We start from the raw sequence: 14,778 nt of genomic DNA on the forward strand, positions 1-14,778 counted from the left end.
AAGTATTGTGCTCACAGTAGAACCGGTTGCAATGAGCAAAGTTTGGTACTTGTAAATTGTTCCATCATCACTAACAAGTGTCTTGGAAGCAAGATCTGCTTTGACTATCTCTGTGCTCACAATTAGATCAATCCCTGTAAAAAATCAAAGATATCTCAGAATAACCAAAAACATTGCGAGTGGAAAATCACCGAGATTTCTTGGAGAAGATAGAAACTAAAACATTACCTTTTTTTTTGTACCAATGAGGGTACTGCTTCTCTTCACCAGTTCCCGCACAGCAATAGACACTCGCAAGGGTTGGATTGACTGTAATGGTGATCCAAGTTAAACCAAAATCTTGTAGCAAATAAAAGTTATCTATTGACAGAGATGTTATAGAGTTAAACCTGAGAGGTCGATATACACTTTGGTTAGTTCAGGACGCTCAAAAGGAGACACCTATTGAAAAACACACAGAACAAAAAAACATGGTTATGAGCTTCAACATCAGTTTTCAGACTAAACAATCATATACCATTTATTTCAACTTTCCAAAAATAGGTTTTATAATCTTTAAACGCTTTTTTAATCAGAGTTTTTTTTGCAACCAGAGTTTTTTTTTTTTTTAATCTTTTGCGTTTATACTCATAAGAGTGAAACACGTACTGGTTCCTTGGAAATGATTGCCAGTTCACCAGGGTTCAGGCCCTGCTTCGTAAACTCTCTCGCCGCGTAACCCTGTGATTCGGAAATGCCAAAACAAAAGCCAAAAAAAAAAGTCAAATCAAAGCATAAGCAGTTTATTTTGTTTGTTTACTAAGCATAAATGGATTTATGTAAAAGTGAGAACCTAGATCCAAAACTTCTTAGTTATTAAAAAAAGAAGAAGGTGAGAGCAGAATCAAAGAGATCTAGAGAGAGGAATTCGAAAGCAAAGCACAAACGCGAAATAAGCGATGATTCGTCGATAAAAAATGGTCTAATCATCAACAAACTGCAATGCTTTCGAGTTGCAAACAAAAAAAAAAACGTTGGACTAACACATATAATTTATCTATACTAGTTAGTACTTAGTAGTTTGTATTTGTGTTGTGTTGTGTCACTATCGGATTTAAATTCGATAAAATATGTCTTGTTAAAGAAAAAAAAGATGTTAAAAATGGAGCAAAGCAATTTACTTACGGCGGCTACACCACCTCCAATGATCACGTACTTGTAGCTCTTCTCTTCCGCCATTGATGAATCAAAATTTCTTTCTCAGTTTCTTTTTGGTATGTTAAGAGGAAAGTGACTTTAGGTTTATATATAGTGGAGTGACGATAAGGCTCTCGAGTCTAGGTGTCTGTATTGGACTAATTTGACTCGATTTGTTTAAGGCATATTGATCAATTGGATATCATTATTATGTATTAGTGGATGATATAATAATCATGTTGGGAAGACTTGACTAATAATATCATCCATACTTTTAACGTTACTAAATTAGCTATTATAATCCGAAAAAATGACCTGCTGACGAACTCACATGAAAAAACGTATATATCACGTTGGAATTGTCTGTCCTCTCCTATAACGACGAACTCCGTTTAATTTATTTTACTCCAAAAAATCAAAAATATTGGTTATAAAAACGTGTACACTATTTGGTTGGTAGAATCGATAAATTAAAATAATTATTTAGTTTATCAAGTATTTTCAGAGTGTCAGACACTTATAAAATTGAAAATTTCATTGGCGTTATTAGCTCAAATCTCAATTTCATCGGTGTTATTAATTCAAATCTCGATTTCGTTGGCTTTTATAAGCTCAAATCTCGATGAAAATTAATAGTATTTAGCGCAAATCTCAATGATACTGTGTTTAGTTAGCCACATCCTACAAATCAACTTTAAAATGTTTGCTATGATGATTATTACATAGATGTTGCTATTATAATTTGCTTTCTCAAATTCTCCGTTTATATGCTTTTGAAGAAGTCCAATCATGGACAACCATAGTGGCCTAAATTAGGGGTGGGGATGCAATGAATCATGTTATATAATGACACTAATGGATCTTCACCTTTCTTTATGTTCTTTCTTTGGTACAATAATAGCAACACAAGGTAAGGAAATATAATGAACCTCAATCTCATTTGGGGAAGATTTGGATGAAGGCTTTGATACCATGACAAGCAGTAAAACTACATTTTCCTTAATTGAATATTCATATATGCAAAATCCAAAGCTAAACTTATATAGACAACATAAAGTGACCAAATGAAACTAAAGATACATTTATATCTTCTTGTGACATATAGTTTGGGTAGATTGATATCACGGTTTCTTTCATCTCTTCGGCTCTCGTACCTCTATAAAGAAGATAAATGAAGGACTGAAGGAGATGGAAATTACGGGTGATGAGGCCACAGAAAAGCTCCGATTGCAAAAGCTCGTTTCTCATGGAGAGTATTGTCGTGGAAGGCAAGAAGTCCGTAGTCTGAAAGAAGCAAATCCAATCTCCACTCTTCCATCTCCTCGTAGTCCTCCTTCTTGTATCTTGGGTAATGCAACGGCATCTTAAATCCACAGTTTGAGGCCTTTACGACACCGGTTTTGTTATGATTCTCAACACTTTCTTGCTTGTTGGCATGGTTGAGAAAGTTGAGAAGCCATCTCACGTTTCCCATCTCTCCCTCTCTCTCTCTCTCTCTCTCTCTTTCTTGTTTTATGATCGATTGTGTTTCTTGTGTGTTTATTATTATATATATAGAGAGAGAGATATAGCTACCGTGGGATGGATTACGTGAAGAGAAAGAAAGGACAAATTACATGAAGTAAAAGGAACAATTTTAAATATACCACTTATATATGCCACCTCACTTGTTTGATTCAGGAAGGAATAAGGGGAATGAATTGGGTTTTAATTATTGAAGAGGTTAGTATTTGTGATTAAGAACAATACCAGAAAGGGGAAGAGAATCTCTTCAAGAGATGATGTATACATGGAGTAATAAATTTGTAAGCAATTAAGTAGCGTTTGGTGAAGAGTCCCGTAAAAAGAGCTTATCATTTAGCAATGAATGGAATTGCGTGCGTAGTTAATTAAGAAGAATGATGTACGTAATTATGAATTCATAATCACGAATATTTCTGGCCGTATATTACCTATACGTCACATTCAATTATACCATGTTATACATAAATATCTTTAATGATCATAAACCGGAAAACGTAAGAGATGTTAATGAATTAAGGAGGTGAATTATAAGCTAGGATCATGACTCACTCAGGGAGTTCCAATATTTTCAGATGCCCCAGTTAGAAATTAAAATTTATGCTCCTTTCTATGCATTATTTCCTTAATAAAAACAATTATTTTCTTAGCCTCACAAAATTTGACATTTTAAAATATGATGTCCTTGCATATGCTATGAACCAGACATGTCTCGACTAAACCGATGTTAATAATGTTTTTTGACTCTTTCTGGTGTTTGCACTACGCTAGTTGAAGCCAATAATGCAAAGTAGCCACCCACAAAAATAAAATAAAATATGCTTTATAGCACCAAAAACATATTAGCTTTTTGATCCACTATGACTGAGTAATAAAAAAATTGAGGTTATAATAATTAAGAATAAAATTATATAGTAGTTAGCTTTTTAGAGATGGCATGATATATCTTGTTAAACTTTATGTTAGTTATGCATGTATCACATGTATCATCCGCGTTTTTTTTTTCTTTTCTTTTTGGGTGCTAAAACTCCACAAACACAACAATGTCCAAAACGTGTTTACATGAAAAATCGAATGTTCAACGAGTTTGATATGATGCTGTAATAGTAACGTGAATGAATTGAATAATTGATCATTGACACCTTTGAATAATTGATCTTCCTTGGTCCTTTTTATTAATGAAAAAAAAAATTAGTCATTGAGTGAATCATTAAATTTAATTGATCGTGGAAAGCGAACTGTCAAAGAACTGTAGACCGTAGGATCTATTACACGTGGATATTTAGACGGTTAAGATGACTACTTACTAACATGTGAAAATCAGAACCATAGAAACAGTTGACTTTTGTTGACAATGTTTAGTCGTGGAGCACAGAATTAATTGCATCACAAGAAACAAGACTCATGATGGCCCAAAAACCACGAACTGTGATCTGCGTCGGAGACATCCATGGAAACATCTCAATGCTCAATGACCTCTGGCGTAATCTTCAATCGGCTCTCAAGTCAGATTTCAGCTCAGCTCTCGTCATCTTCCTCGGAGACTACTGCGATCGTGGACCGGAGACTCGAAAAGTCATCGACTTCTTGATCTCTCTTCCGGAGAAACATCCCGAGCAGACCCACTTATTTCTCGCCGGGAACCACGACTTCGCTTTCGCTGGGTTCTTGGGTTTGTTACCTCGTCCTTCAGATGGGTCTGATATTGCGGAAACGTGGAAAGAGTATGCAAGAAGCGAGGAGAGAGAAGGGTGGTATAAAGGTCAAGGGTTCGAGGATATGCATCTCCAAAGTAGGAGATGGGCGGGAAATATTAGGGTTCAGTTCGATTATTCCGAGCATGGGGTGGTGTATAATGGATCGATATACGATGCTGCGTCCACTTTTGAATCCTATAGCGTCCCTCATGGATCTTACGGTAACGTCCTCCACCGATGTGTTCTGCTTCTTCTCCATATCGTTATAGTTTATTTGGCCTGCAGGCAATGGTTGAAGCTTTCTTGATTTGGAGTTTCATATCATCTTTGTATTAGTGAAATTGTGACATTTTTTTTAGACTATTTGGGATCGTTGCTTTTAAAACTTTTTTGTTTTCTTATAAATCCTTCCTTTGGCTATTTAGATTTGATTAATGCTGTACCGGAGAGTCACAAGAAGTTCTTGACCAATATGGTATGGGTCCATGAAGAGGTAATTAATTAAGGGCTATTTCTTCTAACCATTACATCATGTGAAGTTTGTAGGAACAGAACTTGAGTGACTATAAAACAAAGGATGTCTGATTTAGCGGGGTATAAGCTTAATTAATTACGGAGGAAAATGTGTCGTAGACTATAGTAGTTATCATATTCATATGTGTCCATTTGGTGATACTATTGCAGGATGATGTTTGTATAGAAACAGAGGAAGGGCTAAAGCATTGTAAGTTGATCGCCGTACATGCTGGTTTAGAGCAAGGAAAAAACGTAGAAGAACAGCTCAAACTATTGAGAGCTAAAGACACAAGCATCTCCAGGATACAACCTCTAACTGGTCGGAAAACCGTTTGGGACATCCCACAGGTTAAAACAAAAACATTGAAAGAACCAAACTTGTGTTAACTAAGATCTTGCCTAAGTTTTGAAATCTCTTTGTACGTATAATTTTGTTTTCTCCGATACACTTATTCAGGAACTGGATGATAAACAGACTATTGTTATTAGCGGCCACCACGGGAAACTTCACATCGAAGGCCTTAGACTGATCATCGATGAAAGCGGTGGATACACGAATAAACCTTTGGCTGCAATTGTTCTTCCTTCTAAGAAGATTATCCGTGACACCGATAATATTTCTAATTAAGTATCTCATGTCTTTATATTTTCTAAGCATTCCGTTTGCTCTTTCGTTGTTTTCTTATTTTGTACTTTTGCTCATCCAAAATTATCATATCATACAAATAATCTTTAAGAAAGAGATAGATACACCGATTGAATTATTCTTGTGACTTATGAGAAATTTTATCAGAAAACTACAAATGTTATGTTGAAAAATATCTGAAGTGTATTTATTTAGTATTGAATCAATTTAAGCACTTTTAAATACAAAAAAGTAGTAGAATTTTATAAAGTTTTTCTTTTTATTAAACCAACTATTAGCTAGTTCGCCGCAAGGACATTGTCATCTCAAGAAACGAGACTAATAGCGCATAAAGGACGAACCATACACGTTTATAATCTCCCGCAAAATTTAATATATTATCTCATCGTTCATACAAAATATTCTTAACATTAAACATGATGTGAGTGATGATTCTGTTTGTGGAGCTAATCAAGATATAGATGTTCACGGAGTTAGAAATTTACCTCATCATGTCTTCGCGACGATAGATGCTATATTAAAAATCTCATACCCGATTAAAAACTGAGACCAAGTTGGAGTTTTAAGTAAGTTTTATAAGGTGATCAAGTTTAAGTGTCATTACCTCTACAGAGATAGTCGGACAAAGACATTATCACATTTTGTATTTGTATGGTGACGTGTGGGAGTGGGACTAGAATGATGTGATTTGATATTGATGTGTTTTGTACACGATTTTCACCATGCTATGTATTTTGTGAGTTTCTTATTATTGGTACCATTTATGCTACTTGTGAACTTCAAAGGTTTTTCTTCTTCGGAAAGATAAGCTAAGCCAATTATATAAAATCTAAGGTCATAGTCTCACAGAGCAGATTCTTCCATAAAATGAGAAGAAAATCTAGACAAAATAACAAATGCAAATTTAAGTTATGCATTGAATAGATACTACGATTATATTGTATTTGGACATCATAATACAACATCTCATTTATTAACAACCCCATACTCTTTTGTAATAGTGCCCTGACTTTCTCGCCGCTGTGCTTCCACCGTTTCAGCCGCTATGCCTCCACCGTCTGACGACTCTCTGTCACCTCCTAAAAAATAATGAGTTGTACATCAAAAAATTAAAATAATTTTCTGATTTTTTTATTATTATTTATTTTTCATGGTAGTTAATGGTCAATATTTTTTTCATTCATTCATATAAAATTATAAATAAATAAATTAATAATTAAATATATTTATTTTCAGTTTGAAAAAACTCGAACATGGATATTTTATATGTATATATATATCCAGCCACAGGCCCATAGAGCCCACTAAAACATTATCATTAAGAAACCGATGGCGCAAAAACCAGCAACGGTGATCTGCGTCGGAGACATCCATGGATACATATCGAAGCTCAATAACCTCTGGCTCAATCTTCAATCCGCCATCGACCCATCAGATTTCAACACAGCTCTTGTCATCTTCCTCGGCGACTACTGCGATCGTGGACCCGAGACCCGAAAAGTCATCGACTTTTTAATCTCTCTGCCGGAGAAACATCCCGATCAAACTCACGTCTTTCTCGCCGGAAACCATGACTTCGCCTTCTCTGGATTCTTGGGTTTGTTGCCACGTCCTTCAGATGGGTCTGATTTGAAGGATACGTGGAAGGAGTACGAAGGTAGCGAAGAGAGAGAAGGATGGTATACAGGTGAAGGGTTCGAGGATATGCATCTCCAAGGTCGGAGATGGGCTGGTAAAATTAAGGCTCTGTTCAATTCTGTGAAAGGGATGCCTTATAAAGGATCGATTTATGATGCTGGATCGACTTTTGAATCTTATGGTGTTCCTCATGGATCTTCTGGTATAATTCTCTATCAATGTGTTCCTTCTTGGTTCTTCATAGTTTATAATTAGTTTTTGATTGATCAAGCTGTGATTGAATCTGTACACATTAGAATTCTCTGTTTCATCTTTTGTCTAGCTGCTAGTTATGATTTATAATTTGTGGTTTCATTTCAAGTATAGTTGTGATTTGTGAATTTGGTGGTCAGGGTATGATTAGATCTCTTTACATTTCAATATGATTAGAAAAATTGAATCTTTCTCGGTTTGGAGTTTACATGTTCTCATGATTCTCATATTTCTGCTGCTGAATGGCATTTTGAAACTTGGGATCTGTTTGGTATTGGTTTTGAAACTTGTTTGCTTTATTTCTTGATAGATCTGATGAAGGCAGTGCCTGAGAGTCACAAGAAGTTCTTGAGCAATATGGTATGGGTTCATGAAGAGGTTAGTAAGGGCTCTTTTCTCTTACCATTTTATACTGTTATGTTTGTAGGAACAATGGTTGAATGGTTATAAAACTATAAAAATCTCGAACGTTGGACTTACCTGTCAATCTCTTGCAACCACTTTTAGAAAGTTATAGCCATGTACATTTTAGCAGGCATAAGCATAATTCGTCGGAGAAGTTTATAGTAGTAGCAACTAGCAATCATGTGTCCATTTTGTTGATTCTACTGCAGGACGATGTTTGTGTAGAAACAGAGGAAGGGCTTAAGCATTGTAAGTTGATAGCGGTACATGCTGGTTTAGAGAAAGGGGATAATGTAGAAGAACAACTAAAGCTCTTGAGAGCTAAAGACACAAGCATTTCGAAAATACAACATTTAAGTGGTCGGAAAAACGTTTGGGACATCCCACAGGTAAGCCACTGAATGAGCCAAATTGTTTTGTAAACATCTTGCTCAGTTTTGAAATCTCTTTTAAAACTCTGAAACATTCTTTAGGAGCTGGATGATAAACATACTGTTGTTGTTAGCGGGCACCATGGGAAGCTTCACATCGATGGTCTGAGACTGATCATCGATGAAGGCGGTGGATACCCGGATAAACCCGTGGCAGCCATTGTTCTCCCTTCCAAGAAGATTATCCGCGACACTGATAATTATTCTAGTTAAGTTTTCTCATCTATCCAATATTATACATTGTCAGTTCAAAATAATCGTAGTAACGTTAACGTTTACTAAGAAAACAAATGGGCCTCTGAACATTCAAAAGCTCAACTCTTAAAAAATTATTTTCCACACTAAAAGCCTTGCAAATTCAGTAAGCCCAGATTTATGAAGCTGTTTAAAGACAAGCGCGTAGAGTCTTTTTTTAGTCACTGCTTTAAAACGTAGTCACTGTATCTGAACTTTTGAGGGAAAGGTTCTAAAGTTGTATTCGTTATATGGCTCCTGAGTTGGAGCACTTTGCCATGGGAAGAAAACGAAAATTAGCATGTTCAGGTTCCCAAGTTTGAACAAGAATCTAGTGGTGGGTAAATAATACGGCTCGATATTATATTGGGTTATTCAGAAATTTGTGTTTTAACAAAAGAAAAAAGCATGTTAAATTATGGAAAAAAGATGGCTAGCTACACGAAGTATCCCAGAAAGCATGGTCACACATGCTAAGTATACTATTGTATATTCAACTACACGAAGTATATGTATTATATGACCACATGTATGAACTATATGATGTTATGTGGTCAGCACCATAGACATATAATCCAGTACATCGGTCAACTGATTTCGGCGAAGACCGACGTTGACTCCGGCGTTGACCAACATTACAAAAAAAAATATTCTAAATTTTTTTAAATTTTGTTTTTAAAATAATAAATTATTATACTCTAATATATTTATGGTATATTTATATATTATACTCTAATATATTTATGGTATAAATTATTATACTCTAATAATAAATATATATTTTTAAAAATAATAAAATCATTTATGGTTTTTCATGATTAAAAGACATATTCTATTCAATATCCAAATAATTTTTTATATATCTCTAATATATTCATTCTTTTTTGGTAAAATATATTCATTCTTATAATTAGTTATTTTTTTTTTCAAGCTAAAGTAAATAGTTGAATAAATATCATTTATAATTATTTTCAAGATATAAAAAATCATTTATAATTATTTTCAAGATATAAAATCATTGATAATTATTTTCAAGATACAAAAATCATTTATAATTATTTTCAAGATAAATATATATATATATATATATATATATATAAAGCTCTGGTAATCAGATTATTGAAATATTACAAAATCAATAAAATTAAATTCAAATACTTTCATTAGAAAATAATATGAAAAAGATTAAGTATATGACTCTTTACTCTAAATTTTGCATGGTAAATGTTATACAAAATTTTAGATACTCTTAACTTTAAAATTTACAACTCAAAATAACATATAAACAACAACAACAAAAATTCACAATATTTACTTTTAATATATAAAAGATAAAGATATAAAAAACCATTTTAGCAAAACAATGTATTTGATATAAGGGTATGTTTTGAAAAATGTATAGAATAAGAGTATTTTTGCAAATGCCTTTATATTATATCTTGAAAAGAATGAAAGTAGTAATGAAAGTAAAGAGTCATATAATCAATCTTTTGCATATTGAATAGAGTAAACGACAAGAAAACAATTGTTTACACTAATAAAGAGTATTTTGAAGAGTAAATTTTAAAGTAAAGAGTATCTAAAATTTTGTATAACATTTACCATGCAAAATTTAGAGTAAAGAGTCATATACTCAATCTTTTGCATATTATTTTCTAATGAAAGTATTTGAATTTGATTTTATTGATTTTGTAATATTTCAATAATCTGATTATCAGAGCTTTATATATATATCTCTTGAAAATAATTATAAATGATTTTTATATCTTGAAAATAATTATCAATGATTTTTTATCTTGAAAATAATTATAATTGATTTTTTATATCTTGAAACTAATTATAAATAATTTTTATTTAACTATTTACTTTAGCTTGAAAAATAAAAAGTAACTAATTATAAGAATGAATATATTTTACCAAAAAAGAATGAATATATTAGAGATATATAAAAAATATTTGGATATTGAATAGAATATGTCTTTTAATCATGAAAAACCATAAATGATTTTATTATTATTTTAAAAAATATATGTTATATTAGAGTATAATAATTTATACCATAAATATATTAGAGTATAATATATAAATATACCATAAATATATTAGAGTATAATAATTTATTATTTTAAAAACAAAATTTTAAAAAATTTAGAATATTTTTTTTTGTCATGTTGGTCAACGCTGGAGTCAACACCGGTCTTCGCTGGAGTCAGTTGACCGGTGTACTGAATTATATGTCTATGGTGATGACCGCATAACGTCATATAGTTCATGCATGTGGTCATGTAATACATATAATTTGTGTAGTTGAATATACAATAGTATACTTGGCATGTGTGACCATGCTTTCTCGGATACTTCGTGTAGCTAGCCATCTTTTTTCCTTAAATTATTGTAAATCAAAATAATATTTCCTTCTTACACTTGATTGGATCCATTAATTAGAAAAGGAGAAACACTATTAAATAAATAGAGAATGGGCCCAAAAAAAAGGAGAAAAAGGACAGATAAGAAAAGGAGTTGTCAGAAATGTGCAAACACATGCTTACTTGATTTTCATTATACTGTAGAATATAATAACGACAGCTATTTACTTCGGTTGGTTCACGTGAATCCAATTTTGTTTACGAAATTTTCCTCAAGCCTAAGAAGAGATAACCAAGATCTTACTCGATTTTGTTCTCAAGTTAAACCAAATAAGTTTGCTTTCTTCCCGATTCCTTATTTTTGAGACTCCACTGAATAAACTAGTTATAGGATGATATTCTGATGTATCATGAAACAAAAGGGTCAACATCCAGGTCTACAAAAATTAAGAACTTCATTTTCTAACTAGGATCTTTATGTAACGTGAGAATTGGACAACTTTTTGGCTGGATTAATTTGTGTACATACCTCGGTTAAAATATGGTTGTTGGCACAGAATCTAGTGGTTCGGCTGAAGGAATGTGTATCTGACTGTACCTATATTATATAGTACCTATATAATATAGGTACCTATATTGTATATATCTCATTTAGATATATAACAAAATAATTTGACACAAGATTTCCCTAATCACGAGTTACGACAATATTATGTGCAGTCTTTTGACTATTATTTGTTCATTAATAGAAAACTTACGTTCATTTGAGCTTCGAATAAACCAGTTCAACGCATATGATAAATAGTCGGGAAATACTCATAAACTGTTACTCCAACAGTCGAAATTCGAATCCTAGAAAAAACGAATTTATAGTCAAACTTACAAAAAGAATATGTCAACTGCAACAATTCTCTCGGAGTTAGTTTATTATTATTTTTTTTTGTGTCAACCAATCAATATATGCGCAGTATAGTTGATCCATGATGTTGTGTTTGTTGACCAACATATAGGTTATTTTATTCACTGAAAAATCACCATTTTGTTTAGTATTATTATCAATAATATTCATCTCTATGAGACTATGATTAATTACCATCATCGTAATTAACGAAGAAAAACAAACGAGCAATTTTGACATGTCTCATATGGACGAAGAAGAAAGAAGGGAAGTATCTTTGTGTTTTGGCAGTTACGCTAATCCAACCGACATCCCAAAGATTCTGGCCCATAGCTATGAAACCAGTGTTGTCGATGTATTTACATTTGTTTCGTCCTTGCAACATTAGTATATTCTAAGTAGTACATACATTTAATGGTAGTAATAAATTGATACTCTCAAGTCCTTTCAGTCAACTATAATAACGTTGCTAGGGCATAAATATACAGTATACACTTGTAAAAATCATTAATGAAAATTATTGCGTAATAATGTACAAAGATCCCGTCATAATTACAGTTAACTATAGTAATATACTGTATTCGTTATAAAACCATCAAGCATGGACAGGGAGGCAGACACACATAAGTGCATAAGACATAACGTTGATATAATGTAAAATAATGGAAAATATAAGGTTTGATCAGAGACAGCAGACCATTAAATCCTAATTAAGTGCTGATGCTGGCAATTAGGTATAAAGTCGATATCCTCTCTTCCTCAATCACGTTCATAATCATCACCATTAAGAGTATATAGATTTTATAATGAATAAAAATTTGCTCAAGTAGTATAAAAAGGTTTAATAGTGAAGAGCATGTAAGACGTATATTCGATGAGTTTCAAACGCTTTCAACACACTATTCGATTTATGTTTAGGTTTCGCTAATTTGAATACACAACACGCGAAACAAGATTACATGTGTAAATATGGGAAATATCTTCGAAGCATTGTATTGAGAAAAAACAAACTTTGTTGCGATCATTCTAATTTGCAAGAAAATTATATAAAACACATTGATTGCCTTTGTTCTGTTGTAGATAAATTAGAATGTTACAAAATTCTACTTTTATTTTTTTAATATGTATAGTTTACTTACAAAACAAGAACAGGTTGGGATCCATAAACGAATAATATCTAAAGGAAAAAAAGTATGGGTGCCAAATGATAATCTGATGCACGCGCTAACACAAACACCGGTTTAGTGGGTCCTTTGAGGCAGAGAGGCACACGTCGACTACGGGATCACTCCATTGTCTATATGTCTTCATCGACTCAATCCTCACCGTACATCTAATCTACGATTTTGGTTTTTTTTTTGCTTCGAACAAGTTTATTCTGAAACGAAGTCACAAACTGACATTATCTCAACAAAATTTTATCAGGTGATCAAGCTCAATTAACCAAAACCGTATAACATTAATTCGAACTAAAAATCTATATTAATTATTAGATAATAAGACTTTAAAAAGACTTATTTCATAATATATCAAACTAAGCTATATATTATATAGACTTTACAAGATTATATGGTTTTATGTCAATTACAAGTAGGTAAGCTATCTTTCTAACTCTAGATAACAAAGCCTTGCAAAAACCAAAAAATCATCGAAAAATTCTTAATAACTGAAATGATACTGACTAATACAACTTTATCCTATATTAATTTGTGGGACAAACGAAATTTCAAATTACCTAATGAGGACAAGATTTAAAACCCCACCATTTAAAAAATAGTGTGACTATTTATATATCGAGTTGATATGATGGCTATATATATATATATATATAGCTTAGAGGAATATATTTATATAGTATACATTGACATAAAAGTAAATTCCATTAAGAGAAAAGGAAAAAATAAAAATGAAAAGAAGGATTCTTGCTTCGAAGGCCCGTAGTTGAAGCCGTTGAGAGATAGAGAGAGATAGAGAGGGAGGCTACTGCTCTTTGCCTTCGTTTTTACGTTTCTCCTCTCTTTTTCCTATTAACAAACTTTTCTTTTATACTATATCGAAAGAGAATAACAATTAGCACAACGTTAATTAAGTACAAATGTATTAAACCATTTTGTATCGTCTGCCCCTTAAGATACACGTCGAAAAACCTAATACGTACTATTTGATTTCTCTCAATCTTTTCTGTTGTGGTTGGATCATAAGATATCTTTTGGGATCATTATATTTCATTCTCATATGTACTCGGTTGTTATTAGAAGATCATTCTTAGTACTTAACATTAATCACCAAAACAAAGAAAAATATCATTCCTTAATTCATAGTAGATTTGGTCTTATCCCTAAGGAGAATGAAGATAAATGAAAATAACTCAATAGCATCAAATCACGATACTTTAGGTAAGATGGACCAATGAAAGAACCGGAATAAAAGAAAGTGGTTTAGTTTGGTTCATTCGGTAATATACGGTTTAGACAGGACAGCGAGCTAGCTGTCTCTCCGGGTTTTGATTCCTTCATCGGGATTTATTTACAAAAAAAAAAAAGAGATCCAACGGTTACAAAAATCAGATTCTCCTTCCTTTTTTTTTTTTCTTTTTCCTTCCTTTTTATCGGGTTGTTGGTGGCAGTTAGGTAATTTCACCTAATAACTTTTTTATTTTTTGCCTGTTATGTAATTTTCTTATTTTAATATACGTTTCAATATTATATGTTAATTTATTAAAAGTTCCCGTTATACACATAAAATAATAAATAAAGAATAATAATAATTATCTTTTATATATATATATATATATGTTCATATGATATGAGAGAGCACTATTTTTCTGGGCTCCTAAAAAGAAAAAAAAAAGCTCAGTAAGCTAAATAATCTCTACCACAGAAGAATCTAGAACCAGACAGAGAGAGACTCAGAGAGAGAGATACCGAGAGAGAGAGATAAAGAGAGAGAGAGAGATGAAGGAGATGCAGGCAATAGAGACGTCACAGGGGACGACGAC

At 32.5% G+C, this 14,778-nt stretch overlaps 5 protein-coding genes across 5 annotated transcripts in view; 3 read left to right on the forward strand and 2 right to left on the reverse strand.

Moving 5' to 3' along the window:
- The window catches only part of LOC104748097 (monodehydroascorbate reductase 3-like), a 9,095-nt gene extending 7,877 nt beyond the window's left edge, over positions 1-1,218 (reverse strand). The window contains exons 1-5 of the mRNA XM_010469787.1: positions 1,165-1,218; positions 649-720; positions 390-441; positions 229-309; positions 24-134 (exon numbers count right to left, since the gene is read on the reverse strand). Of these exons, the coding sequence (XP_010468089.1) occupies positions 24-134; positions 229-309; positions 390-441; positions 649-720; positions 1,165-1,218 (370 nt within the window). The remainder of the gene's footprint in view (positions 1-23; positions 135-228; positions 310-389; positions 442-648; positions 721-1,164) is intronic.
- LOC109129224 lies at positions 2,092-2,701 on the reverse strand. Its single transcript, XM_019236969.1, has one exon. It carries the CDS (start codon positions 2,648-2,650, stop codon positions 2,372-2,374), a length of 279 nt encoding a protein of 92 aa, XP_019092514.1. The 5' UTR covers positions 2,651-2,701; the 3' UTR covers positions 2,092-2,371.
- LOC104745175 lies at positions 4,027-5,674 on the forward strand. The gene is made up of 4 exons (XM_010466354.2): positions 4,027-4,615; positions 4,820-4,887; positions 5,079-5,258; positions 5,368-5,674. The coding sequence occupies exons 1-4, from the start codon at positions 4,102-4,104 to the stop codon at positions 5,536-5,538; spliced, it is 933 nt and encodes a 310-aa protein (XP_010464656.1). The 5' UTR covers positions 4,027-4,101; the 3' UTR covers positions 5,539-5,674.
- Positions 6,866-8,697, forward strand: LOC104745176. The gene is made up of 4 exons (XM_010466355.2): positions 6,866-7,396; positions 7,757-7,824; positions 8,061-8,240; positions 8,325-8,697. Exons 1-4 carry the CDS (start codon positions 6,886-6,888, stop codon positions 8,493-8,495), a joined length of 930 nt encoding a protein of 309 aa, XP_010464657.1. The 5' UTR covers positions 6,866-6,885; the 3' UTR covers positions 8,496-8,697.
- LOC104745177 (syncoilin-like) overlaps positions 14,578-14,778 on the forward strand; it is a gene marked incomplete in the record, with an annotated part of 2,670 nt that continues 2,469 nt past the window's right edge. The window contains 1 exon segment of the mRNA XM_010466356.2: positions 14,578-14,778. Coding sequence (XP_010464658.1) covers positions 14,735-14,778 — 44 coding nt within the window.

Source organism: Camelina sativa, chromosome 15, assembly GCF_000633955.1.
Source record: "Camelina sativa cultivar DH55 chromosome 15, Cs, whole genome shotgun sequence".
Classification (NCBI taxonomy): domain Eukaryota; kingdom Viridiplantae; phylum Streptophyta; class Magnoliopsida; order Brassicales; family Brassicaceae; genus Camelina; species Camelina sativa.

Bases quoted from the DNA above. Each gene is read 5' to 3' on its own strand.
- LOC109129224 (XM_019236969.1), bottom strand. From the start codon at position 2,650: ATGGGAAACGTGAGATGGCTTCTCAACTTTCTCAACCATGCCAACAAG.
- LOC104745175 (XM_010466354.2), top strand. From the start codon at position 4,102: ATGATGGCCCAAAAACCACGAACTGTGATCTGCGTCGGAGACATCCAT. The intron at 4,616-4,819 runs GTAACGTCCTCC...TTGGCTATTTAG, and splicing joins CGTCCCTCATGGATCTTACG to ATTTGATTAATGCTGTACCG. The intron at 5,259-5,367 runs GTTAAAACAAAA...ACACTTATTCAG, and splicing joins CCGTTTGGGACATCCCACAG to GAACTGGATGATAAACAGAC.
- LOC104745176 (XM_010466355.2), top strand. From the start codon at position 6,886: ATGGCGCAAAAACCAGCAACGGTGATCTGCGTCGGAGACATCCATGGA. The intron at 7,397-7,756 runs GTATAATTCTCT...ATTTCTTGATAG, and splicing joins TGTTCCTCATGGATCTTCTG to ATCTGATGAAGGCAGTGCCT. The intron at 7,825-8,060 runs GTTAGTAAGGGC...ATTCTACTGCAG, and splicing joins TGGTATGGGTTCATGAAGAG to GACGATGTTTGTGTAGAAAC.